Source organism: Alosa pseudoharengus, unplaced genomic scaffold (genome assembly GCF_046254945.1).
Source record: "Alosa pseudoharengus isolate Yale_2024_CS ecotype anadromous, Long Island Sound unplaced genomic scaffold, YU_APseudo_1.1 YU_APseudo_1.1_scf_16, whole genome shotgun sequence".
Classification (NCBI taxonomy): Eukaryota; Metazoa; Chordata; class Actinopteri; order Clupeiformes; family Clupeidae; genus Alosa; species Alosa pseudoharengus.
This window is the reverse complement of record NW_027468630.1, coordinates 6,059,207-6,084,720: the sequence shown is the minus strand read 5'-3', so window position 1 is coordinate 6,084,720 and position 25,514 is coordinate 6,059,207. Positions and strand designations below refer to the sequence as shown.

At 39.3% G+C, this 25,514-nt stretch overlaps 3 protein-coding genes across 3 annotated transcripts in view; 1 reads left to right on the top strand and 2 right to left on the bottom strand.

Annotated features, from left to right (window-relative positions):
* Positions 1-8,679, top strand: part of LOC143125423 (uncharacterized) — a 31,261-nt gene extending 22,582 nt beyond the window's left edge. The window contains exons 8-18 of the mRNA XM_076286873.1: positions 5,060-5,170; positions 5,360-5,434; positions 5,548-5,649; positions 5,942-6,043; positions 6,150-6,236; positions 6,662-6,754; positions 7,018-7,116; positions 7,201-7,219; positions 7,393-7,447; positions 7,748-7,834; positions 8,101-8,679. Of these exons, the coding sequence (XP_076142988.1) occupies positions 5,060-5,170; positions 5,360-5,434; positions 5,548-5,649; positions 5,942-6,043; positions 6,150-6,236; positions 6,662-6,754; positions 7,018-7,116; positions 7,201-7,219; positions 7,393-7,447; positions 7,748-7,834; positions 8,101-8,517 (1,247 nt within the window). The 3' untranslated portion in view covers positions 8,518-8,679. The remainder of the gene's footprint in view (positions 1-5,059; positions 5,171-5,359; positions 5,435-5,547; positions 5,650-5,941; positions 6,044-6,149; positions 6,237-6,661; positions 6,755-7,017; positions 7,117-7,200; positions 7,220-7,392; positions 7,448-7,747; positions 7,835-8,100) is intronic.
* A 2,292-nt stretch (positions 8,680-10,971) lies between these two features.
* Positions 10,972-16,910, bottom strand: LOC143125421 (ras-related and estrogen-regulated growth inhibitor-like). Its single transcript, XM_076286872.1, has 4 exons — positions 16,569-16,910; positions 16,230-16,286; positions 15,955-16,028; positions 10,972-12,482 (listed from the first exon to the last, which is right to left on the bottom strand). Exons 1-4 carry the CDS (start codon positions 16,675-16,677, stop codon positions 11,991-11,993), a joined length of 732 nt encoding a protein of 243 aa, XP_076142987.1. The 5' UTR covers positions 16,678-16,910; the 3' UTR covers positions 10,972-11,990.
* A 716-nt stretch (positions 16,911-17,626) lies between these two features.
* On the bottom strand, positions 17,627-23,698 carry mrpl21 (mitochondrial ribosomal protein L21). The gene is made up of 7 exons (XM_076286871.1): positions 23,589-23,698; positions 20,891-20,951; positions 20,496-20,581; positions 20,005-20,168; positions 19,566-19,618; positions 18,500-18,603; positions 17,627-17,785 (listed from the first exon to the last, which is right to left on the bottom strand). The coding sequence occupies exons 1-7, from the start codon at positions 23,683-23,685 to the stop codon at positions 17,721-17,723; spliced, it is 630 nt and encodes a 209-aa protein (XP_076142986.1). The 5' UTR covers positions 23,686-23,698; the 3' UTR covers positions 17,627-17,720.
* Positions 23,699-25,514: the final 1,816 nt, after the last annotated feature.

The window sequence follows — 25,514 nt, the reverse complement described above, 5'->3', positions numbered from 1 at the left end:
TGTGCCTGTGCATGGAAGCGTACATATGTCTACTGTGTGAGTATGTGTCATGATTACTGTGAATGTGTGTGTGTGTGTGTATCTGTTTGTGCACATGTGTGCACATGAACTGGGTTAACATGACCCCTGGAGGCAAATATACGGAAAAAATGGTCATCCTAGGCCCTACAGTTCTCAAGATATTCACAGAGAACTGTGTCTGGCCTACCCTCCTTTCGGGGGGTCCAGTCCAGCGGGGGGGCTACAGATCAAAACGAAAAATGACAGTTCCATGCTATCCATGTGGGGGTACATGCCCACCAAGTTTTGTGTACCCCGGTCTTTCAGTGTCCCGGGAATCCTTGTTGGTGTACGTCACTAAATGTACACATAAATTGTTTTATTGTAAGGCCCCCCATGAACGAAAGTACACAAAACTTGGCATGCATTCGGAGGGTGTCATAATGATCCTACACTTTCAATTTCGTGCAGTTTTGACCATGTCAGCCAGAGATATTGTGATAAAAACACCTAATTTTTTGCTTTTTAATTTTTAACTAGGTGGCGCTATACATGAAATAAGTGGTAATGGGATGGGTTGACATGGCCCCTTGAGATCAACATACAAAAAAAAGGTGGACCTCCTAGGCCCTACGGTTCTCGAGATATTCACAGAAAACTGTCTCCGGCCACCTACAGGCCAGTTGGTGTATAGTAACATAAATTAATTTATTGTGTGGCCCCCCATGAACGGAATTCCACGAAACTTGGCGTGCATTCAGAGGGTGTCATAATGATCCTACACTTCCAATTTCGTGCAGTTTTGACTATGTTAGGTCACAGATACCTGCGATTACAACACCTCATTTTTACTTTTTTGTGTTTAACTAGGTGGCGCTATACATGAAATGAGTGGTTATGGAATGGGTTGACATGGCCTCTTGAGATCAACATACAAAAAAAAAATGGTCCTCCTAAACCTTACGGTTCTCGAGATATTCACAGAAAACTGTGTCTGCCCTACCCTCCTTTGGGGGGGTGCAGTCCAGCGGGGGGGCTACAGATCAAAACGAAAAACGATGGTTCCATGCTATCCATATGGGGTTACATGCCCACCAAGTTTCGTCTACCCCGGTCTTTCAGTGTCCCGGGAATCATTGACAGAAATTTGGACATGCGAAAAAGAAAAAAAAAAAAAAAAAAAAAAAATCTGACTAAACCTATATGCTTCGCTGCGCGGCGGTCATAATTATAAGGGGTGTGCATGGATAGTCAAATTCTAGTCAATTACAATATTTAATATCCCTATTTGGTTATTCTATAAGCTAATGCACAGAATCATCATATCATATAATCACCATACTCACAGAACATTGATTGATTGATTAAGTTTATTGATCACCGAAGGGGAAACTAGTTTGCTACACTGGACAATATACAGCAACAGGATGGCAACAAGACAATGACAAGTACAGTACAATATATAACAGAAAACATACAACAATAAATATATAACGGCACCATGCATATAAGAGTGAAATCACCACCACAATATCACTGATAAGTGACAAACATGTGTAAAATGCAATGTACAAAGTACCATTGTGTCAGAGAAATTACGATAAGATCAATTAAATCAATGCAGATCATTCCGAGATACCCAGATACTACACAGCAGTAGTCAGCCGTTCATGTTAAAAAGCCTTTAAAAAGAGTGCTGCAGGAACAAAGGACCTCCTAAACATTTTAGTAGAGCATCTGGGTAATAGGAGCTGCTGTCTCCTACCACTCTTTACAAAAACGCCATGGAGAGGATGGTCCTCCCGCAACAGAACACTCCTAAGCTTCCTCATGGTTCTCTGCTCTAATAACGGACCCTGCTTTTTTAAGGACTTTGTTTAACCTGTTCCTGTCATCCAGTGTCAGGCTGCCGCCCCAACAAACAACAGCATAAAAAAGGACACTTCCTGAAATACAGTGATAAAAAATAGTTAAAATAGGTCTGCTAATTTGATATGATTTGAGTTTCTAAAGGAAAACAATCTGGACTTGGCCTTCTTGAAAATATTACTGCTGTTCATCTTCCAGTCCAGTTTGTTATCCTCATGATTACCCAAGTATTTGTATGAGGGGACCACCTCAACTGACTGTCCTTTAATCAGGATGGGGTTTACTTTTTTCCATCTAACCAACTAGCAGACATCAGAACATTTCTGTAAATTACAAGAATCAATGCTGTGCCTGCATTCAGCAGTGTACAGTATAAATAAAAATGTAGATAACACTGTACCATGGTGCTCCTATGTTTGTGGTGATGGTATCAGACATGGTGCCATGTAGCCTCACATACTAAGGTCTACTTGTGAGGTAATCAGTAATCCATGCAACAGTAGCTCTAATAAGGTTAAAACTGAGTAGCGCTCTGGCTAAAATATGTGGCTGTATTGTATTAAAAGCGAAAAAGTGAAAGAACATTATTCTGGCAGATGCAGCATTTAGCTACAGATGACTGCGCACCATTTGTTAGGGCAACATGAAGGAAGTCCACATTTGGATGTTGTTGATGATGAGATATTGAGGAAAGGTTCAGGTAGGCTCACAGTTTCAAGATGACCTCTGCAAAGCACCTTGAGACATGTTGTATGTTATGGAAATATATCAATTGAATTGCATTTTTTACAGTAAATAGTGATTCCCATAATGTCAGAGATAATGCCACAGCTAGTGTTGAGATGAATGTGTAATCTGATCCTTGTATGCAGTTCCAACAAGTGTAGGATAGGGGAGAAAATACATCCAGAGGGATGTAACACTTTCACCAGGGCCTCAGCAGTTTGTTTAATCAAACTAGGTACCTGCTTCTGCATGTGAGCCATTGAAACAGAAAGACCCCTGGGCCGTAATTTATCAATTGTGTAGAAAGGTTTCTAAATTCCATATGTGTAAAATTTACAATGTGCGTAAGTAAAAAATCATCTGTATTTATGAAGCGTGCACACATTGGTCATGCGTACACCAGTAAGTAATCAGAATCTACTACTTGGGGCAGTTATTTTTTGTGAATCCTTGATGCAGATATGCTGTAGTACTCAAATGATTTATCATATATTAAACCAAGACACGTGGACATAAATCTCAAATCTACAATAAGGTTCCACAACCATTTCTGATGCTAATAAGTCTTCAGTATGACCGTATCTCATATTGAGAAAAAAAAATATGGAACCTCGATCTAAGTGCAGATCCGAACTGAGTGAAATATTATGGTAGATGGGCATGAGTTCATTACTGCAGTGTGCACCTGGCACATACTATCCATGTTGATTCAAATGCACTACAAGAACATCATGGAACCTCTGTTGGATCTAGTAGACCTAGTATCCATTAAAGGTTAATTTCAAACATACACAGGAGAGGTGTTAGATTCCTTATGCCAGTGGTTCTCAAACTTTTTCTGTCATTCCCCACTTTGGAGGTGGGGAATTTTCAAGCTCCACCTGAGCCCATCATCATCCCGGCAAAATGGTTACGTTAAAATATTATTTTGCATTTTGGTTCCACGTTACATTTACCGTCTTGGTCCACTGGATCTCATGTTAATTTAATTAATGTCTGTCTGTTTATGACTCCTTTGTTTGTGTGTGTATTTTGTTTTGAATCTGTCAAAAAAGGCATTATTAAAGATAGGCATAAAAAATTCCTCCTGTTCATCGCGCCCAACCTGTCATGTCTCTATTCCCCACTAGTGAGGCCCGCCCCACACTTTGAGAAACACTGCCTTATGCTATAGACAGGTTTCCTGTTTACCAACAAAACTAGACGCTCGGTGGCCGGCCACAATGTTCTAAACTTAACCTAATAGTTGGCTGCTGTAAGCTACAATCGTCATTTTTTGTATACCCCTGCTGTCTCAATGATGATAACATCTCATTTTTAGAGTTTATTTTAGAGTTTGTCGCTCATTTGCATTATTAATATAACATCGTCTTTTGGTGTTTTTGGCATTTTTGGCGAAGACATGCATTCCTTTAGAGATATTGAACATTCTCTAACCATCGTGATTTCGAATGGTGCTGTTTTCATTGTAATCTTTTCATGGAAAGCACTGCTCTATGCTGTTCTATGGTGCTTTCTGCCCTGAAGTTGCACACGCATGTTTTCGTGACGTTGCATAGAAATCCATGTATAGATAGTTGATTTATAGCAACCTTTTTCGGCAAAAACACATCTCCAACAGAGCAGCCTTTGAGAGCATTTTTAATAGATAAAAGATTATTTTTAGATTTGTTCTGGAGTTCTGGGTTTCTCTAAATTGGCTTTTTCATTCAACCTTAGGTGTTATATCTTGCTCACAATGTTTCTTCAATTTTCTCAGACTCCTGTCACGCTCTCCCACACACTTTAGTTTACTGACACAGTTATATGAGATACAGAATTGGCTTATCAACAGGAGGGAGGAACAAACCAGTGATCTACATGGGGAAACTGGTTCTGGTCCCTCCTGATAACAATGAATCTTAGTGACTAAAGTCTTTCATCATCTCACACACATTTAACCAACGTGTGTAAGAATGCTAAGAATCATTGTTCACCGGGAAACGGGGACAATGTCTGAATTGTCTGCAATTACCCATAATGGACAATGCCATGAAATCTAATGTTAATCATTTTGTATTTCACCACTGTTGCTTGTCTGCTTATCTAAGCCATTTTAAGATATGCTGTGTATAGAGTTCTGACTGCAATTTACCCTCATATCAGTGCCTTTCATATTTCTTACACAATGCTGCTAACACACAGTTGGGTTTGTGTGTTACACACAATTTGTAATTTCAAAATGCTTCGTTAGGCTGTTGGTGCACCTGGGCAACATTGATGGATAATATTACTGAAAAGCACGGTCTAAATACTCATACACAATTTGTCATTTTTCTCCTAAGAAATGTTATCTAACCACTGTCCAGTTTATCTCAGGCTTAATGTTCTTAATATTTTGACAACTAATGCAGTAACAGCTGTTGAAAGATAAAAATCCCTTATGTCTTTTATGTCTCTTATGAAATGTCCCTCTTCATTTCAGTAATTTTCTTTCATGTTTGGAGTATTGAAAGAGAGAGCAAAGCCATGGCTTTCATGGGCATCATGTATGGATCATCACTGCATATGGGCATACGTATGTTCTTAGTCGGAGGTAAGGGGAAAATGTATGAAATTATAGCAGGCCTCTGTCTAGTTACATGCTCACCAACAGATTACAGTGCTGTTCATAGAGAATACTTATGGTGCTGTTAAAATGTAATTGTTTGAATTGGATGTTTTGGTATAATAATGGTGAGACAAATTGAAAAACTAACCTGTCTACATACATTTTCTAATTAAGGGGGTGCTTTCATGGAAATCATGGATTTTTTTTACTTGTTCACCATGTCTTTTCTGTCTCGCACGTTCAGTGAAAGTATGTATACCTTTTGTAATTATACACATTTTCCCTTTGATGACATCTGTAAATACAGATAAACCTCATAGAAGAAAACAGTAAATAACAATCATATCTTTGCTCTTTTGCAGGTGCCTTCATAAGCATGTTTGCTGGAGTATTTGTACTCATTTTATCCAACTGGATTTTGCTTGCCATAGTTGAGAAAAGATATCCTTTTATTCAAAAATCCAGTACGTCTCATGCTCATGTTAATCATAACAGTGTGTCACCACTCACAATTGTAAGGTTCCTCAGCACAGCATGACTACTTTAGTTAATTTAATTAAGTGTAATTAGAAAGAATATTATGATTAAGAATTAATTACAAATAATGTGTAGTTATGTAATTAGAAATCAAATATGAATAAGGGTAAGACAAGAGCAATAATGGTTTCTTCCTAGGTTTACACAATAATGTACAGACTTCTATTTCAAGGAATGTCTTATCCACTCATGCATGTCTACTGGGTTTTTTCCCCCCAGGATTGTACTGGTTGGGATGGCAGATATTTTATTTCATCAGGCGCCTCATTATTAGTGCAGTCATTTTCTACTTCTTCAATCAAATTCTAGAAAATCATGAAGGTGAGAAGATATTGTATCTGTTTCTGCATATTATGGTTGTTGATATTCTTTGTGGATCAATGGTCACTTTTGATGTTGCTTGTGCTGTATATGCCTGAATCTACAGAGCGTGCTGGATTGATGTCTGTGACTGCCCTGTTCCACCTCCTGGCTCTGTCTGGAATATATGATTTTGTGAAACTCCCTTTAGCTGGTACAGTGCTTGTTCTTGCTCAGTCAGCCTTTTACATGGGAAAATTACTTGTTAGAGTGGCAGCTGCAGGCCCATTTAAAGATTGATTAGTAACTTTCGTGACATTGACAACTTAACAGGCAGTCATACAAAATAAATTTATTTTGGCATTTAATTAGTTAAGAATTTCATGTCCTTATCAAGTCTTGAATACAGTTTATAAGTTATAAGGGCTGGTTGATAACAAGTATTTTTTAGAACAGTCTGATTTATATTTGATAGTGCATTTAAATCTAATTGTTGTTGTTGTTGTTGTTGTTGTTTGCATGCTGCATTTACATGGAAAAGAACACACATCCACACACTGCAGAAGAATATACTGTCCCTTTCTAAGCCATTCAAACTTATGCTCTCTTTTAATAACATTAAAAACTTTTTCAACAAAGAAACTCCAAAGACGATTCTCTACAAGTATGGAGCTGTTGGTTTAGTTGTTGTTAATGCTGCTACCTTGGCAACAGAATTAATCCTGAAATCACGTGAGTAGCCTATACTTCTATTAAACCAAGACTATGTGGGCCTAGATAATTCACAGACAAAATCATTGTTGAATGAGCGGATGTTACTGCTACTTAGCCTTTTATATCTCTATATGTGTACATTGTACAGTACATTACACGGTAACCCAATAAAAAATAGGTGCTATTTGATCTGGGACTAAAAGTGATAATTAAACTGGTCAGATGACAATAGTATGTGATGGTGGTGAAGCTGACTAATTGTCATTACCCTGCAATTTCAGGTACAGGAGAACGAAATGTAGCAGATCTCCGTGTTGTAGTTCTACCGTTTGAATGTGTTTTTGTTTTGGGCTGGATTGTGCTATGGAGCCATGCATACTGTGAGTTAAGTTAAGACAATAATTGTTCAGTTCTTTATTACTATTTAATTTGTTATTAATTCTGTCTTTATGTATAAAATGCAGGGATGAGCAATCGAGACAAGTATGTATTTCTTCTTGGCTTAATTGATTTTGATGATTTTGTTGTAGATTGAGTCATTTATGTAATGTTTATGCAAACTACCTAATACTGTACGTGTATAGTTGTACCATCTAGTATCATATAGTATGTGTAAATTATTGTTTTATTATCACTTTTATCACTATATTCCCTAGAATTAAAACAGAACTGGACACATGTAAGAAAAAAGGATGTAGACATTGGATAAAGGTTTGTCATATTTTACTAAATGTGTGTAAATTTGTATTTTAATATTAACGTTTTAATGTAGATAGATGTATATGCATTATAGAGGTATCACCAGAGTGAAGTTGTCCATTAAATGTATCATGTATTGATTTTTGAAATTCTTTAGTCACTATATGTGTATGTAACAGCAGCGCTCTATAATCTTTGGTATGTAGTGTGCTGTTTCAATCATATATCTCAGTCTCCTAGCTTTGTTAGTTTTTACCTTTGCTTGATTGTTGCATCTTGGGATTTTTGAAACAAGTATCCCTCTTACAACAGGGTTTGAAAGGAGAACTTGATCCATCTGAAGATTGTGAGATGACTGAGATGACAAATCAGCCTGCTGCCGGAGCAAGCACTCAACAGGTAGTGTCTTCATCTAACTACTGACTAATGTGTTTACTTGACATACTCATACTGGAGGTCAATAACTAGTGTTGTGCAGCATCTATAAAGAGTAACTATTTGAGTGTGTGTGTGTGTGTGTGTGTGTGTGTGTGTGTGTGTGTGTGTGTGTGTGTGTGTGTGTGTGTGTGTGTGTGTGTGTGGGAGACTGAGAGAGAGATACATGTTGGTTTGATTTTTCTATATCTTTAAGCACCTGTGCTCAGATGATGTTGTGTATTGAACAGGGGAGTCCACCTGAACCACCTCCAGAAACGGCAGACGCAGACATAAATGTTCCAGATGTCCCAGAAGATACCAACACATGTTCATCAGAACCAGTTAACAAAGAAGATTCAGTCTCCACTGACACAGCTACAGAAGCAATAGAACCAAATGCAGATACACATAGACATACACATAGATTAACTGCAGACGAAATGGACACATCTCCTGTTTTACAAGACAAAGATACTATCTCAAACACAAACTCACATATACCAGTGACTGAGGATACTGATTCACTGTTGAGCCATGGAGAAAAAGAGCCAGCAGAGACAGACTTCCAAGAGCCAAGACGCAACTCCGTTACAGAAGACATGGAGAGCTCGCCACTTCTCCAAGGAGACATGGTTAAATCCATCCCTCATTCTGAGTCAAATTAAGAGACGAATGCTGTATAATGATGACGATAAGTGAATACAAAAGGAAAATAACATGTCATAACGGTACTGTTCCACAAGACACACTTAGTTCTTCATAATTACAGCAGATTACAGTATTTTCAACCTTCCTTGTGTTTTTAAATAAAAGTAAAATTTAATTTATGATTGACTATATGATTATTTTGTGTTGATGGAGTGCCATGTTTTCCCCAAGGTTGATGTAATTGTAATATATTTACTGTAATATTGAGTCAAGACTTCTCTTGGTCTTCACTAATTTTTGGGGAATTCTAAAATACACTGTTCAGCTGTGGACCACCAACATAACCTATAGACCCTCACATACTTAAAATGTGTGAGTGAGGGGGTCAGATATAGTGGACTCAGAAACTGTTGTTATGGTGGAGTAAAGCTAGCAGATCTTTGGTGTACAAGATACGCAGTATGCAGTACAAGATGTGTGGCTGGCGGACACTCATGAGGCTCTGCTGCTGGCTCTCTGCCCGAGGGCAGATCTGCACCTGCTGGGTGATGCTTTAAGCCACAGCTTGCCTCCCCTCATGGAGAAAGAAGGTCCTCTTCAATTCATTAGCAGCACCCTACTATTATATCAGAGCAGGCTGTTATTTTGCACACTCTCTCTCTCTCGCTCTCTGCCTCCCTCTCTCGCTCACACAAACATCAATGACTTCTGCTTCAGACATGTCTTAATTTACTGGGTAATTTTAAATTCCCTCAGTTCACAAATATCTAGTGATTATCTTTGTGACTTGGTGCAGATTACCATTGTGCAACACCTTAGAGTGTTCTCCCTGGAAAAGGAAGTTAAGACAAAAGAATGCTGGCAAGAGAGCTCATCAGTCTTCCTTACCTGTGATGATAATGACTGAAAAGTAGATAATTCTGAGGAACATAAAACAAATCCAACCTCTGCCACTCGACTGTGAAGCAAGTTTATCCTACCAGCCCGTGTTTACCTGTGTCTCTGGAGATTAGTAGGATGGGTGTTGGCTGGCACAGAGGTCAGACTAATCAGACAGTGGCTTTGATTTGCCAGATTCATGAAGCCCACTGCTGTGAGGGTGCAGAGATGGTGATTCTTGGCAAGCTAAGAGAGGCCCACAAATGGGGTGGAAGACTTTGGAAGCAGTCTCTGATGACCAAAACCCAAATGATCTTGTAGAACCAAAGAAATGTAAGACCAGGGCTAGTGCAAAGTCAGGAAACAAGCAGTAGTGATGTAGTACTCGAGTCCGGTCTCGAGACCAATTTCTGCTTTCTCGGTCTTGTCTCGGACTCGTTTCTTCAAAGACTCGGTCTTGACTCAGTCTCGGACCACAGTGGGAGGAGAAGGACTCGTAATTTTAGACCGAGTCCTCGAGACCAACGCATTTTTTATGTTCATATAAAAAAAGCACACAACACATAACAACAATAATAATAAAATGCAATGTTGACCGGCATTATTTAAAAATGACATCCCATGGTGCAATGCAAAGATACTGCCGTCAGAGCCATTTATTTATCTCTATGGCTCTGCTGCCGGTGAATGTCTGTAGGTCAGCATAGTCCATATTAAGACGTTAAGACTGCTCCTCTAAACAATTCCCAATCTAGCTTAGTCTGTAGGCCTAATGGTTGATTATTAACTGGGGTGATATTAAATTATGAATATGAAAACTGACATTTTTTTATGGTCTTGGTCTCGACTCGGTCTCGACTCCTAAAGGACTCGGTCTCGACTCGGACTTGCTTCCTCAAAGACTCGGTCTTGACTCTGACTCGACTGTATTTGGAAACCAACAGACTCGGTCTCGACTCGGTCTCGACCCTTTAAAGACTCGGTCTTGACTCGGACTCGGCATAGGCGGTCTCGTCCCCATCACTAACAAGCAGTCTCTCATGCATGAACTAAACTAAATATGGTTGACATCCAGTTGCTCAAAGCCAGAGCAATATAGACAGAAGAGCATAATTGAATAGCTTTTGAAACACAGAGAAACATTAGCCATGATCTGGTCCATAACTCTCCAGCAGGGTTATTCTTGTGTATGGCCCCTCACACTCAGTTATCAGTTGCAGCAAATGCTCAACTGATCAAATATGTTCCCATAACATCAAAGAAGGACATCACAAAGGCTGTTCTATTACAGGTGGCCCCTTGCTATAACTCTGAACTAAAACAGACCGTTCTGAATAACCCACGCTTGGGCCCCACTGTCATTACAGGCCTACACTACTCTTCTGAACACACTGAAGACTGTTTCTTCATTGCTCCTCTCCTGTCTGGTCAAGGGTTACTGGCTTCCAGCGTCATAGCTTCTCTGAGAAATTAAGTCTCAACTGTTTGTTTCTGGTGATGTGAATATGAGTCAGGTCAAAACTAATTGGAAGAGGTATCTTTAATTTATGATCATATCGATCTGTGATTCAGGCCGTTTCAACATGCTAGATTATAGGTAATAAGATTGATAATTAGTGAAACTAATATTTCTTACTAAAATGCATTATATTTTTTTAGTTTAATTTGGACAAACTCTTGTGTGTGCAATACTCACAGCAAGTGGCAAGCTTTCTGTACACCAAAGATTGACAGGCATCTATACAGTATAAGTTCCTTCAGACAAAGCAAGATAATTAGTTTGGGTATTCAGTCTCAATGAGATTTTTAGATTATATCTGTAGTCTGACACTGAGAGCCGTTTCCCCCTGAAGCATCTACTTTATTGATAATTGTGAAAATGTAAAAGCTCTTGGGGAAAATGCTGCTGCTACTGTCAATACATGTAGATCATGTGTCCACCACCAGGCAAAAGATAATGAATCTACTAAGGGAATGCTGTTCACAGCCAAGTGATGCTGCATTCTCACTTTTTCAATTCGCAGAATTTCCCATAATGTAGTATAAGTATAGCTGGTTTACATTCATGTTAAATATTTTCCACATAACACATGTTATCCAGTTTTTGTTTGAAAAGGATTTGAGAAATATTTAACATACATTACTATCATCCATAGTCTCTCTAAAATTACTGTAAATGAGCAACTTTATATTCTGCATTTTGCTGACCATGAAAAAAGTCAGCCATTTATTCAGGCATTGTTCCATGCGTCTCTGCACTGTCAAAGTATTTAACCTGTCCAATGAGAGGTTGCCATCTTTCCTCCAGTTTCTCTTCAATCACCAGTATTTCCAGGATATGAACAAAATACTGTGTAATGTTCAATATATAGGCAGATCAACACATATATTGATGCAAGATTCATGGAGTAACCACACAGGTGTGTTGTTTTTACCAGCAAGTAATCAAACTAAGAGCTAGCCAAACTGCTGCTAACTGATATGGGCTTCGTCTATATAATTCTCTATCTACATCTAGATCAGTGTTGAAGGTATGCACCCTCACCTCCTGTACCTCAGGAGGGTCCATGTTCCCCAGTGATTACTCAGGAGGGTCCATGTTCCCCAGTGATTACTCAGGCAGGAAATCCCTAAAGGATCCAAAGCTGAAGCTGCGTCCTGCGGCACCCAGCGCCGTGCCAGAGTGAATTCTGGGTATTTTCTCCATGAGTTTGGAGACGGCCCGGCGGCGGAAGGAGGGCGGTGAGGCGTCCAGCTGCTGCGCCACCTCGGCGTAGAGGGCGTGGAACACGGCGGCCGTCTCCTCCCAGCTGTCCCGCGCCGAGATCTCGTGGAAGGGCAGCTTGAGGCCGCGCGACAGGTTCTCGCCGTCCTCGGGGCTCACCATGCGGTCGTACTCCAGGTCCTTCTTGTTGGCCACGATGAGTGTGGGCGGCGGCTCGGCGTTGCTCCGCCTGCCACCACCGGCCCCAGCATGGATGTGGTTGACCAGGAAACAGAGGCGCATGACCTCGTCGAAGCTGCACCGGTCTGTGACGGAGTAGACGATGAGGAAGCCGTCGCCCCACCTGATCTTCTCCTCGATCAGCAGGGCGTCCTCCTCCTGGGTGGGATTGGGAATGAAAGAACATGGGAAGAACTGAGTGAGTTGGTGACTTTGCTCAGAAAATGCATGGGGATAATGCATGGATCTATATATGGACCATGCATGGATGTCCCCAGAGGTATTGCTTATAACAAGTTGTTGCCTTTTGCATTAACATCTAACATCTGTCATCTGATGATTGTTTCCTTTTTTGGTTTCAGAAATGGCTTAGCTGGAAAGTTCTGACACTAAAAAGATATCGTGCACAGAGATCCCCTGAAGTATTCAAACGTTGCAGGATCCTTCATCAAAGTGTGTTCCATGAACTGTCATCTGATCATCTGTTACAGTATTATTTTTTGATTGCAGAATAGTTTTAATGTTTTTATGCAACAAAAAGACATCTTAAAGTCACATTCATTCATATATAAAGCCATATGCATTATTATGATTATCATTATATTTCACTTTAAAACAATCACTCATTGTTCTCTGCAAACCCTGACTTTCTGACCCCTAACTGTGTATTATTCTACAGCTGACTGCACAGAGAAAAGTATGCGTACATTTAAGTGACAGGCTATAAGTGTATGTGTGTATACCCCCTCCCTATCTCTCTCCCCCTCTGTGTGTGTGTGTATGTGTGTGGAAGTAAAAGAGAGAGACTCTGTGTGTATGTGTATGAAGGAGGCTGTGTGTACAGAGAGAAAGAGAGAGAGAGAGAGTGTGTGTGTGGGTGTATGTGTGTGTGTGTGTAGAATGTGTGTTCCCACTGAAGATTTACCCCTGGCATGGAGCTCAGGCGAGGTGGCGCATACATCCCGCGTGATGCCAGGGCCTGATTCTCATTCACTGTGAAAGATAATAACCCTAACAAGATCCGACTCACATCTCCTCCACACAGGCCCTTTTTTCATGACAGGCCCTGTTCTTTCACTAAGGTCACAACAAAACCAGTCCACAAACACATTAAAGTACCCTCCTGCTACCATTATGTTCCTTACATCAAAGAGGTGGTGGTCTGGAGAAGATTGAAACACTAGCTGGAATATTCTGCTTTGACATAAACAATCTTTATAATTGAGTGCTTTAATGTAGGGGAGAGATAGAACAGGAGGCAGACTGAGAGAAGTGCTTTTACACTCAGAGCTTCAGCTCCTGAAATGCGGGTTAAGAGTTCAGAATGAATTATGACCCATTTCAAATGGGTGTCACTTGAGGAGAAGAATGAGGGGTGTCTTCACGCTTGAGCCTGTGTTAATGGGATTTTGTCATTAGATTAATTATCACTGATTTAGAAGAAGCCATTAGCATCAGTCTGCTGGCAAAATTAGACAGAGTTTCTGTTTTTTTTTTATTCTGCTTGTTCTTATAATTACAAGATTTCTATGCCAAAATGAGTTAGATCACTTCCAAGTAAAATTACGTAACTCGTTTTTGTTTTAATTATCAAGCTGTGGTTGAAAAGCAGAAAAACTGGATTTGCAGAGGACGGAGCATGAATAAACATGCATACATCGCCAGTTCCTTTCCTGCCTCAGACTGTGTAGAGAGAGAGAGAGTGTGTGTGTGTGTGTGTGTGTGTGTATGTGTGTGTGTGTGTGTGTGTGTGTGTATGTGTGTGTGTGTGTGTGTGTGTGTGTAGAATAAACATGCATACATCGCCAGTTCCTTTCCTGCCTCAGACAGGTTTACAGGTTAAAAAATTTAATTAATGGCTACTAGGGGTTCTAAATGATAAACTTTTAGTGACTTTCTTTTTAAAACCCACAATGTTTTTGTTTTGTAGGGGAGCATGTGGAAAGTAAATCACTATGTTTCTAACTTACTGAAAATGAAAGCCTTTAGATGGCTAATATTTGTCTAGCACTTAGTGATAAACTAAACTGGTAGGCCTAACATGTCATGCTCTAATATTAAAACCAGCTTAATTAGTTAGTGACTTAGTGAGTTAGTGACTGATTGAGGTGTGATGGTACACATCAGTATTTCTGACCCATATTTCAGTAGTTTGGCTGCATATGCTGGTCTTCTCTGGTGATGTGAAACCTTCGCTCTGAACTTCCAATGCCTCCCCCAGCCCTGCCTACCATCACTGTATTTTGGTGAAACACCTCTCATAGTGAAGCTGCACTGTGTGTTAATGTTAACTTCAGCTGTCAGATTTATTTTCCTTCACAATTGCTGCCAGCGTGTCAAAGCCCTCAGTGGAGAGCAGTTTCAGAGGAAGCGCTGCAGGGCTCTCAGACCAGGTCCTGCTGAGTGGGCATCAGATCAGGAAAACTCATTAACACTATTACTTTTCTTTTATTAGCTGAACATGTGCTGTAGCAAATCCTGACAAGAGACACTAGTAATTGGACACTGTGTATTTCACAAGACATGATCCTCTAACACAGACATTCTGCTGACTATATTGTGGGTTTTTCATGGACAAGGCTGATGTGGTATTCTGGAAAATGGTGGCTTATCCAGCATGTTAGGTCATAGTGTTTTGAAAGCGTGTTGGAGCTTTTTCTCAACACATGAGCAATACAAAGCACATCACTCTATAGGATTTAACAGCCTAAAATGAATGTTATGGTATTAAAAGCATTCTAGGCAATGCATTTAATGCATTCATACGTATTTCAACCAATTTACAAATAATCTGGGAACATGGGCTTATATAACCTGCCACAAGGGGGAAACAGCAGGCTTAACTGATTCATATATAATGTGAAACTAACAATAGTATTTTAACAAAACACACACACATTCACACAGACTTAATAGTTGCTATAGCAACATATGTGTAATGGATTATGGATGGACTGGGTCGAAAACAAAGTACATTTAACTTTAGCTGCAGGTCATCTTAACCCCATTCAGTTAAACAGTATGCATAAAGGAAAATAAATAATATAGCTTTCTTTTTCAGCACTCAGGTTACAAAGGACTTCAAGAAGAAATCCAATGGGCAAAAATGGTTGCAGTATTCTGAAGGCTTAGTGAAAATACAGTCTCCATATATTGTTTCAGATGGAACTTTTGCCAGCACAGAGCAACAGGGAACAGACTCTTGACTGTAATTTCAGAAATACTGACTTTTGTGTGCCTCAGCAGTCAGCACACCTTAAATAGTCAGGTTTAAATGTAAAAGTACATAGTGGACATTTCTAGGTGTGTGTCTGTTAAACATCTATTTAGCCTAACAGACACACTCTATTACCCATCTATGACTTACAAAACATGTTAGGCTATATGTTGGTCTTTGTCAAATGAAGAGAGTGATTCAGCTAGGCCCTATAGGCCTGATAATCATCTGAATAGTTTAGTCAAGTGAGTGTTGGAGACACAGAGTGGTCTGAGTAGTCATGATTGGCATGTGTAAACTAAGTGACCTTGGTCTCTAAATATAAACAGAAACAGAGTGTTGGGTTTAGGCCTGAACAGTCTACAACAATGTATTTTATTAATAGGGTAATTTCGATGAAAATACCAATCTCACCTGCCCCGCTGTATCCAGTATCTCGAAGTGTACCGCATCTCCATTTATGGCAACCTCGTGTCTGTAGATAGTCTCTGTTTAACATGGAAGCAATCCATCAACAATATCGCATTTACCTGATTTACTGATAGTTTTCATGAGTAGAAGCCACTGCATAGTCTTTGCCTAATAAGGTGGATCAAAATATGCGTACCCTAAGGGTAGGCTACTAATGTTTATGTATCAAAACCTATCCAATAGAAAGTGAATCCTCTCTCCCTTTCCAATACACCTACCTAGAGTAGGGTCGTATTCGCCGATGAATCTCCTGGTGATAAATCGCACTGCCATGGCTGGAGGAAAATGTTTGAATAATTTAAGAGCAGAATCGATAAGACTGCTGGAAAATTCTGCAGTGCTGAGAGATGCCTTTCATTCATCATGTAAGACATGTCAAGACATAATAATGCATGCAGGGGAAAAAACAAACATACTGTAATATATCAACGTGTCTTGTATTAGGATATGCACCAATATTAGCCAACCACCACATCAGTTCCAGAGAAATAACAAACGAAAATAGGAAAGATTCAGCGCAGATACACGGGCTTAACATTTCAGTTGTTGGTGCTCACCCGTTTTACCTACTGCAGCTTGACCCAAAATCACAATTCTCACAGTACGGGACGCAGGTAAACTTCCACTTCTTCTCAAAGTTCTTTGTAATCCTCGGTTTGTAGTCATGGTGAGTTTGTTTTTAATTTCACCGATGGATGTTTTCGTTATAGTTTTGTTATAAATCTAGCAAGAGGTAGCATCCTGGAAATCTCCAGGCTTACCGAAAAGAAATTACAACTCTAAAAACTACATAAACAATTGAGGAGTAGGCTACCACACCATCTGACTGTATAAGCACGGACAGTTTTTAAGCCTCTGCCTGTGCGCACACGCACTGAAATGCAGACCCATTAGTGACGTCCCACCTCCTTCTTCTCTCTCCCACCTTTCCCCACCCAGATTAAATACCGAGCAAATTGCATAATATTGCAATATGCTGTGATTTCTAAGACCTTAGATTAAACCAAGAGAACCAACGTGGAATCTACATCATCATAGAGTGCCCAGCCTATTTTATTGTTGCAGTCTCTCATGTCGACAGGATGACAATTACTATCTTTCACACCACACCCTACCAAGAAGCAAAAGCGCACACACCATGCCTGCCAGAAACAAAAAATACATTGAAAAATGATGGCCAAACCCACATGTTTACTTCTGGGCACACAGATGCCATCTGATTACATTAGCGGCTGAACAGAGGCCATTTCACCTGTTCCATCCTGACTGATATCTTTCTGGTTTAGTGCCATAATAAATGGCTTCTCTGACTTCATTCTGTTTTGGTACAGTGCACCAATAATTATTGTAACAGTACTTTGAAAAACTAACACAACATATTCACTGTTGTCAATATCTGGACTATTGTCTAGACACCCTGTTACCTGTATCTTGTGCATAGCTTTGAGAACAAGAACCAATAATCATCATATCTGACTGTCATATAGCCTCTACAAAATTACAAAATATAAGAAAACTCTGAAAAACCTTTAAAGTGCTCACTGGCTCTCACTCTCCCATTACAGCAGTAGAAACAAGGAATGGGAAGAAAATAAACCCACAAAGTGCAAGGATAAATGTTTTGCAAAGTTTAATTACACAGTGAAATAGTTAGCCATAAATCAAAGGATATGATTACAGAAACACATTCGTTTATTTACAGAGCAAAATCAACTCAATCTTGGCGCTACTTCAATGGAATTTATCCGAAGAACAGTCTGGGGCTGGATGATAACTGAAAAAGATTGGAACAAAAACAAACACAATTTAGTCTACATACATAGCAAACTGCAAAACACTCATTTAAAAGCTGAAGAGCAAAACTGAAATGTACAACCTTTTAACACACATAACTGTTTCGGAGGCTCGTGATACAGGATCACTAGCGACATAAGAAACATACAGTATGTTTAGATGCCGCGTCCTCTTTAACCATTGCAGTACCTGCCCAAGGAAGGTGGCCTGTGTTTATCCCTTATCCTTTGCTGCTATGTCATATGTAAGACTGTAGTATGTGCTAGTATCTGCAGCAAGGCATAGTTCCAAGCACTAGTATATTTCCCTGAAAGTGAAAGCCCTCTCTACCCATGTCAGGGGGTGGGGGTGGGATTTCCGCTTTCTAGGCAAATTGTATGTTCCTGTTTACTTCAAATAAACAACATCAAACTAAATTTAGCCTGTAATTGGTCTTTCAGCATGAAGGAATTCAGGCCATTCATTGTGACCATTAAAATGACTTCACCACAAATGACACAGGTCCACAGTGGTTTACCCTGGCAACTCTTCAACGGAAGTAATAATAAATAATAATAATAATAATAATAATAATACAAAATAATAATAACAGTGTTTTCTTGGTATGCATGCATACTGAGTTAAATAGACCTATATCACAGTTTCATCAGAGGCAAAATTGCATGCAAGATGGCATGCCAAAAGAAAAACATACTTCTTTTCCTCTGGTATCTGTGTCTTTTCCAAAACCTCATATGAACCATAGGCCAAGACTCCGTCTTCTCAATGACCGTTGCCTCGACCCTGACCAGATCACGTCTGGGTGTGAAAAGACAAAGACAGACGGTGTGTTAGCAGTGTTGTGAAAGGGGTTTTATTTCCAGAGACCTGCCTCTTCCAAGAACTCACTGTCAATGTAAACATTAGCAAAACAACATGGACCCTTCATTTAATCTGAGAAGCCCGTGAAATTTTCTTATAACCATTAGAAGTCACACAGGAAGTCAGGAGAGCTTGCACATTGGTCTGTACTGAGAAGGCGAACCAACACAGTAGAACCTGCTGGTGAATGTAGCACTTTCAGTTTTTCTGTACATTTGAGGATCTGATAGATAGATAGATAGATAGATAGATAGATAGATAGATACTTTATTGATACCCAAGGGGAAATTCAAGAATCTGATAAAATGTATGCCTAGCATTTTGATAATTTTTTTTTTAATCAATGTTCATTTTGAACACATTCTACCCCTTTGAAAATGAACAAGCCAGATTTTCCCTTGTCAAAATGTTGGCTAAATGGACTATTTTTTTTTGACTATTTTTATGAAAATGTCAGTAGGTGGGTGTTCAGTGAACAGTGGATAAGGAAAAGGGCACTCTTTTAAGTGCAGTTAAAACAATAACAGCAACTATACAGGAACTACATTTACAACTACTGGCTGTGAACAGTAGGCCTAGTTCCAACCACTGAGCTTTGCAATTATGCAATTGATTGCTGAAAGTACACTTTTGAGAAACACCAAGTTGTTGAATCAGTTATAACAATGAAGATTTTTTATGGTGGGTAGAAAACAAGGCCTTTGAGAAATGTATCTCTGATGGGATCATAATATTATCATTACACATATTAGTATTTTTCTTATGACAAAAGCCCAATAGAATCTAATTGAAGGATCAAGCATGAATGGTTCTGTAATCAGGAACCAGAAACTGGAAAACTAAAGATATAATGCTAGAACATTCAGCTTTCTTGACATTACACAAACTGCTGTGCTTACCCGAGCAGTGGACGTCCAATCAGAGTGAAGTTTTCACCACCAAGCAGCAGCACCTAAGACAAAGGAAAGCAAATTATTCACAGAACACAAACATAATGAGCAACAATAGCTAGTTAAGTTCATCTCAAACTCACAACTCCTCATGTCACAAGCTTGACAGCACACATTTATATGCATTATGTAACCTCATGTGTGAATCTTAGTTATCAGTGGCTGCCAACTGACAAAGAGATTACATGCATCACAGCTTTTCTGCATGGTCCTCACAATCCATAACATTCCTTTCCAATACTCATGAAACACTTTCAATTCAGATGTAATGGTATTTATTTACTCTTCTTGTTGAGCCCCTCTTTCACAAAGCAGGATGACAGCTGTCTTAGGCACAGAGCCAACACAACTAAAAAAAAAACCAAAGAACCATCATGGTGACACAAACCTTTTCCATTCGTATCCTGTCACCACACTCTGCATCTATGTGATTCTCAATCAGAATCAAGTCCTCGTTTGTCACTTTCCACTGTCGACTTGCAAAATGAACTACAGCAAACAGCCTCCCGTAATCTCCTTTCTCTAGGAGTGTGTTAACCTTTTGCACAACAGCTGTGGAAAGAGGGAAGCCATGGAGTTTAAGCCATTTATATTTATTCATGGAAGCCATTTATTTTTTAGGTATCAAAACACAAAAGTTCGGTAGGTTAAAAAAGTAAGCAGCCAGTAATGTTCTAAATGCTCTAAACTGGAAGTCAATAGTCAAGTAAACACTTTTTGTTTTACAACATAAATGTAAAACAGTTAATGTTTCTAGACTTGCCATTATGATGCATCCATGATAATTGTAACACTAGGAATATTCCCCAATATTAATATGCACTATACACAATTATTTCATTTAATCTTTAATAACAAAAAAAAATCCCCATTCCTAACCTTGATGCTGCTTTGCCTCTTCCTCAGGATCTATGAGTGTTACTTCAGGCCATGGGGGTCTGGATAATGACGTTTCTGGAACATAACTGTGTACAAAACACCAGGATGAACAACTCAGCGTGTCATTGTCACTTACTCCAGCTCCTCAAGAATATCAGTGGTGTACAGGATCAGTCCTCACTGAGGTGAGGCTTAGGATGATTTCAGCCGCCCAGTTTAGATTAATTGAGTCCACTTCAGCAATCAAACCAACATTCGTTCAACATTCTGACCACAATGGCCAATCACGTGTACACCTACAATCATGTCTTGTGTAAAATTGACCAAAATGCTCACAATGAAATGATACTGATTAATAAGAGCATGCATGTGTTGTGAGATGCAAGTTTGCTTACTTGGGTGGGTACTTCAGGATCTGAGAACTCTGTTGACGCACAAAGGCAGGTAACAAACATCCTGACAAAAAAATCAGATGGCAAACATCATGACTTAACACAATGTCTTTGCAGAGAACTTGGCTATCTAAGCAATGCTGATTGGTAAGGAAATGTTTAAACTCATACCAACAGGTCAGACTAGATGTAAAATAAAATACGAAAAAAATCGACTATGAAAATAATTGTTAGTTGCAGCAGCCCTACTTGTCAGTTAGGTTATTACATGCCAAATCGCCTGACAGGTCAGGGATATTAATGGTTTGTTTTTTTTTTGTCTATAGGCTATTTTATTAATATAACTTAGTTGTGCTTTTTAAAACTGTCTACTCAATAGTCTATAAGAAATACCCAAAACCGAGTCTTTAGGTCTTAATGGGCTCCCCCTATTTTGCTCAAGGTTTCTTCCTGGAATATGGGAGTTTTTCCTTGCCACTGTTGCCATATGGCGTGCTTTTAGGGGGTTAAGGGTTAAGGCTGTCAGTCTTCCGGTCGTTGTGTTTCTTAAACTTTTGTATGTAAAGTCATATAATCACAACTCATACTAAGAACACACTAAAGCTAACCCCTTAGAGTCCACATCAACAGGGCCTAAGCATTTGTTAGCCTAAGCATTTGTTAGCAAAGCCTACTACTAAGTATTTCTGATATGTTGCTGATTGGATCCTAAACGGCCACAGCAACGAAGAGGAATGACTGATTCTTTTCTATAATTGTGTTACATGTTCTTTTCCATATTTCTGATATGATGCTGATTGGATCATAAACGGCCACAGCAACGAAGAGGAATGATTGATTCTTTTTCATTATTGTGTGTAAAAATGTAAAGCACTTTGAGCTGCATTCTGTGTATGAAAGGTGCAATACAAATAAAGCTTATTATTATTATTATTATTATTATTATTATTATTAGACATACAGTATGATTCTCTTGTCCAATTGCTCAGAAGATCATATTGGATTTAGCTGACATTATTGCTGGATATAACAAGCATGTGGATAGAGGCAAAGTCCTTTTAGGCAAGTCCCTCCACTCGGCGGTCATATTGCAACGATTTTTGGGTACTCATCGGGCATCCTATTCGGCAGAAATGCGCGTACGCAAGGCTTCATGACACCAATCTTGCTCCAGCGGCGAGTTCACAACACATGATTGGCACGATGTCTGCACAACACAGCACATAATTGGCTCAATGTAGTCACATCACACACACCACATGATTGGCTCAATGTATACACATGTCGACGTTTTGGCGAGGAAGGGGTGGGATATGTGTAGACCGGCCATATTGGCGTTACAAACTAAGCCCATGCATTTCTATGGAGGATTTTTTGAGTGCTGTGTCTCCTCATTAGAAAGTCTCCGATAGAGGTAATATCCTGGATTTCACCTGGATAAATCTGTGTTCCTGAATTCATACAGTAACTTTATATATGTTGGAGCAGGATAGGTCATGAAAGTGTTTGCAAACAGTTACGTTTATGAATGAATAACTTGGATATGTTTACACTTGGGAATGTTAGCATGCATCAATTCTCATAGCTTTTGTCTCTACTGAAATGTAAAAAATATATAGGCCTAGCCCATGTTGAAAAATCCCTTTTATTGCTGATAACCATGAAGTTAAGAAATATAACCATAGTTATAGCTATAACCATAACAATCACAGGTATTTTCCAGTATTACTGCCTAATCTGAAGATTATTCACACAGATAATGTTAGTGACCTCAGATAAAGGAGAAGATAGTCAGTCTTCAAAGCAGCCTAGTGATGATATAGGGTAGTTAGTAGGCTCACCTACAGTACTATGGGCAAGCTAGTACTAGGCCTACACATGATCCAAGGAAAAAGCACTAAAAAATGCCTAAAATCTTAAATTGTAAACACTGATATTTGCACGTCCACTCCATTCATGAAAAATGACCTGCTCTATTTTATTTAATAACTCAAGTTCAAATTCAGTAACTGTTAAGAGGTTAGCTGGACGATGTCATACATTCAGCATTTGAGTTGAGCCATTGGTGAGATTAAACCATATGTGGATTCAGACCAGCAAAAATTACACATTTTTCGGCTTGGGGTACAACATATCCTAGACTTAAAAGACAATAAAAAAATAAAAAAAAAACACTAAGTAGACAGATTCTGCATAATCCATGAAGTTGCGGCTGAATGACATGCAAAACATCAGGTCTATAATTTACTTATCGTTAGGCGTAGACCTACATAAATATAGGCTACACAGTTACAACGACATACAATATATAATACACCACTGCACTGAATAAAATCAGACGTACTCTATGCTTCATCAAGAAAAAAACCTGGCTAATGTCAGGCTAACGTGATGTGACAGTTGAGACCACTGACATAGTAAAACAGCAGATTGAAAGAATCCATTACGTTGACTAACGTTACTTTATATGGACTATTATTTCAATGTGCACCATTTCGTTGGTAAGCTGAAATAACTGGATCATTCTCAAGCATCCAGATGTTACCAAGGCATGATTACAGAAACGAACATAATGTTAGCTAACACGGGACTCCGCTAATTGTGGCATGACTGCAAGCAGACATGTTTGGTGCACTGTTCTCTGCCCTATGCCAAATGGAATCCCTTAATTAATAAATGGGAAAGTTGCGTGTAAACCAACCTAAGGGGTTGTCCAAAGGGAGTTGCAAGTTATGTGCCCGTAATCTCCAACACGTTCGGAGAAAATCACTACACCCCTTCCTCAAAGTCACCGCCATCTTGCTGTACCCGGAAACATGTGAACGTGTTGTTGTGTGACTGTAAAATGTGTTCCCGTGAAACATAAGCAATATGAATAAATAGTCCGAGTAAGGCTACATGCCTGTCTTGTGATAGCTAAATTTAAAATAACACCAACCACTAAACTACAACAACAAAACAATATACTATTTAAAAAAAAAAAAGAAGCCACCACATGACCATTGGCTATTATTCAAACCTTACATAGCCGCATTAAAGTTTAGGCTTACTTCTGAAGATTATTATCTGAATCCAAATCTGGATAGGCCCTAGCAGGTTCAGTCTGTTATTTATTTATAGTGGATGGAATCCACTATCTTGAAATCTCCTGGCTTCTTCTTATGATAGCCTTTTCTTTTTACCTTTTCAAGAATGAATGCGACTCTAACCACTTAACGTACAGTCATGTTTAAAAGTTTATCCTTTTTGGGAAATAAGGGATTAAAAATGTTAAAAAGCTAATTTTCCCCCCATAGTCTTGAATGGCTGTGATGTCATAATGGCCTAAAGCCAGCTGCACTGTTAAACTCCCAGAGTAGTTCCCGGGCTAATCAGAACACTGGCACAGGTGTCACCTGTGAATCAAACTGTCTCAGCTTCTAATGCATACAATCTGGCACTCCCTAAAACTACACATCCTGTTTAAGTGTTTCCCATGTGTGAAAAAATAAAAGCCACAGCCATATCTCATGCTTTGCGCATTATATCTCCAGAACGGCTTGACGCATAGGCTTCAAATTTGGTGTTTGTATGGACTCAAAGATGAAGTGAGTTGATGTTGGAGGTCAAAGGTCAAGTCCATGAATACTCTGAGCGCGATATCTCAAGAATGCCTTGACATACATGCCTGAAATTTGGTATGAGTGTTTGTATGGACTTAAAGATGAAGTGAATTGATGTTGGAGGTCAAAGGTCAAATGTCAAGGTCAAAAACACCTTGAGTGTTATATCTCAAGAACGCCTTGACACACAAGGTTTTTTGGTATGACGGTTTGTATGAACTCAAAGATTAAGTGATTCAATGTTTTTTTTCCAGGAATCTCCCCACCAACATTAAGCCAGTAGCTTTCCATCCACTATTGTAATTCCTCTGGCATTACATTTCTAGTTATTTATTTATTTATTGTTCTTAATTACTAGCATTGTAATGCACTAAATCTTTATATAGCCTACCCACTGAAAAAAATATATCACAACAGTCATGTGTGAAACTAGCTGAGACGAACAGCAAGGAATGTTGCATCTTGGTGTGGGCTGTGGGCAAAACTGGATTCGACGCAGGTGAATGCAACCCTGCTGTCTGTCTGTGCCGTCTGTGTTGTGTGTTCAAATCTCCTTACAGTAGCCTAACTGTGTTTAAGTTTCAGCTAGTTGACTCCAAGTGCCAAGGTCGAAGCAGGTGACATTTAGTAGCCTACACTGTAAAGGTAGTGTAGAGGTTAAGGAGCTGGGCTAGCATGCAGTAGCCTGAAAGTTCTGGGTTTACCTCTGAGCAAGGCACATCAAGTTTCTCCGGGGACAATGTAATCCCTTGTAATATAGTTGACATGTAAATCACTTTGGGCAATAGTGCCTGCTATATGAATAAATGTAAATGAAGGAATGGCTCAGTAACAGTAAGCAACTTACGACTAGAAGGGGATGAAAAGTTGTCTTAACAATTCTCTCTGTAATTGAATTGTTCTCTCTCCACTGAACCACTTTTACAACACTGAGACAACACTGGATTGTGGATTGTAGCCAAATAATTGAAATTAGGCCATGGCATTCTCCAGGCCTGAAGACCTAAAAGGCCTATGCACATTTT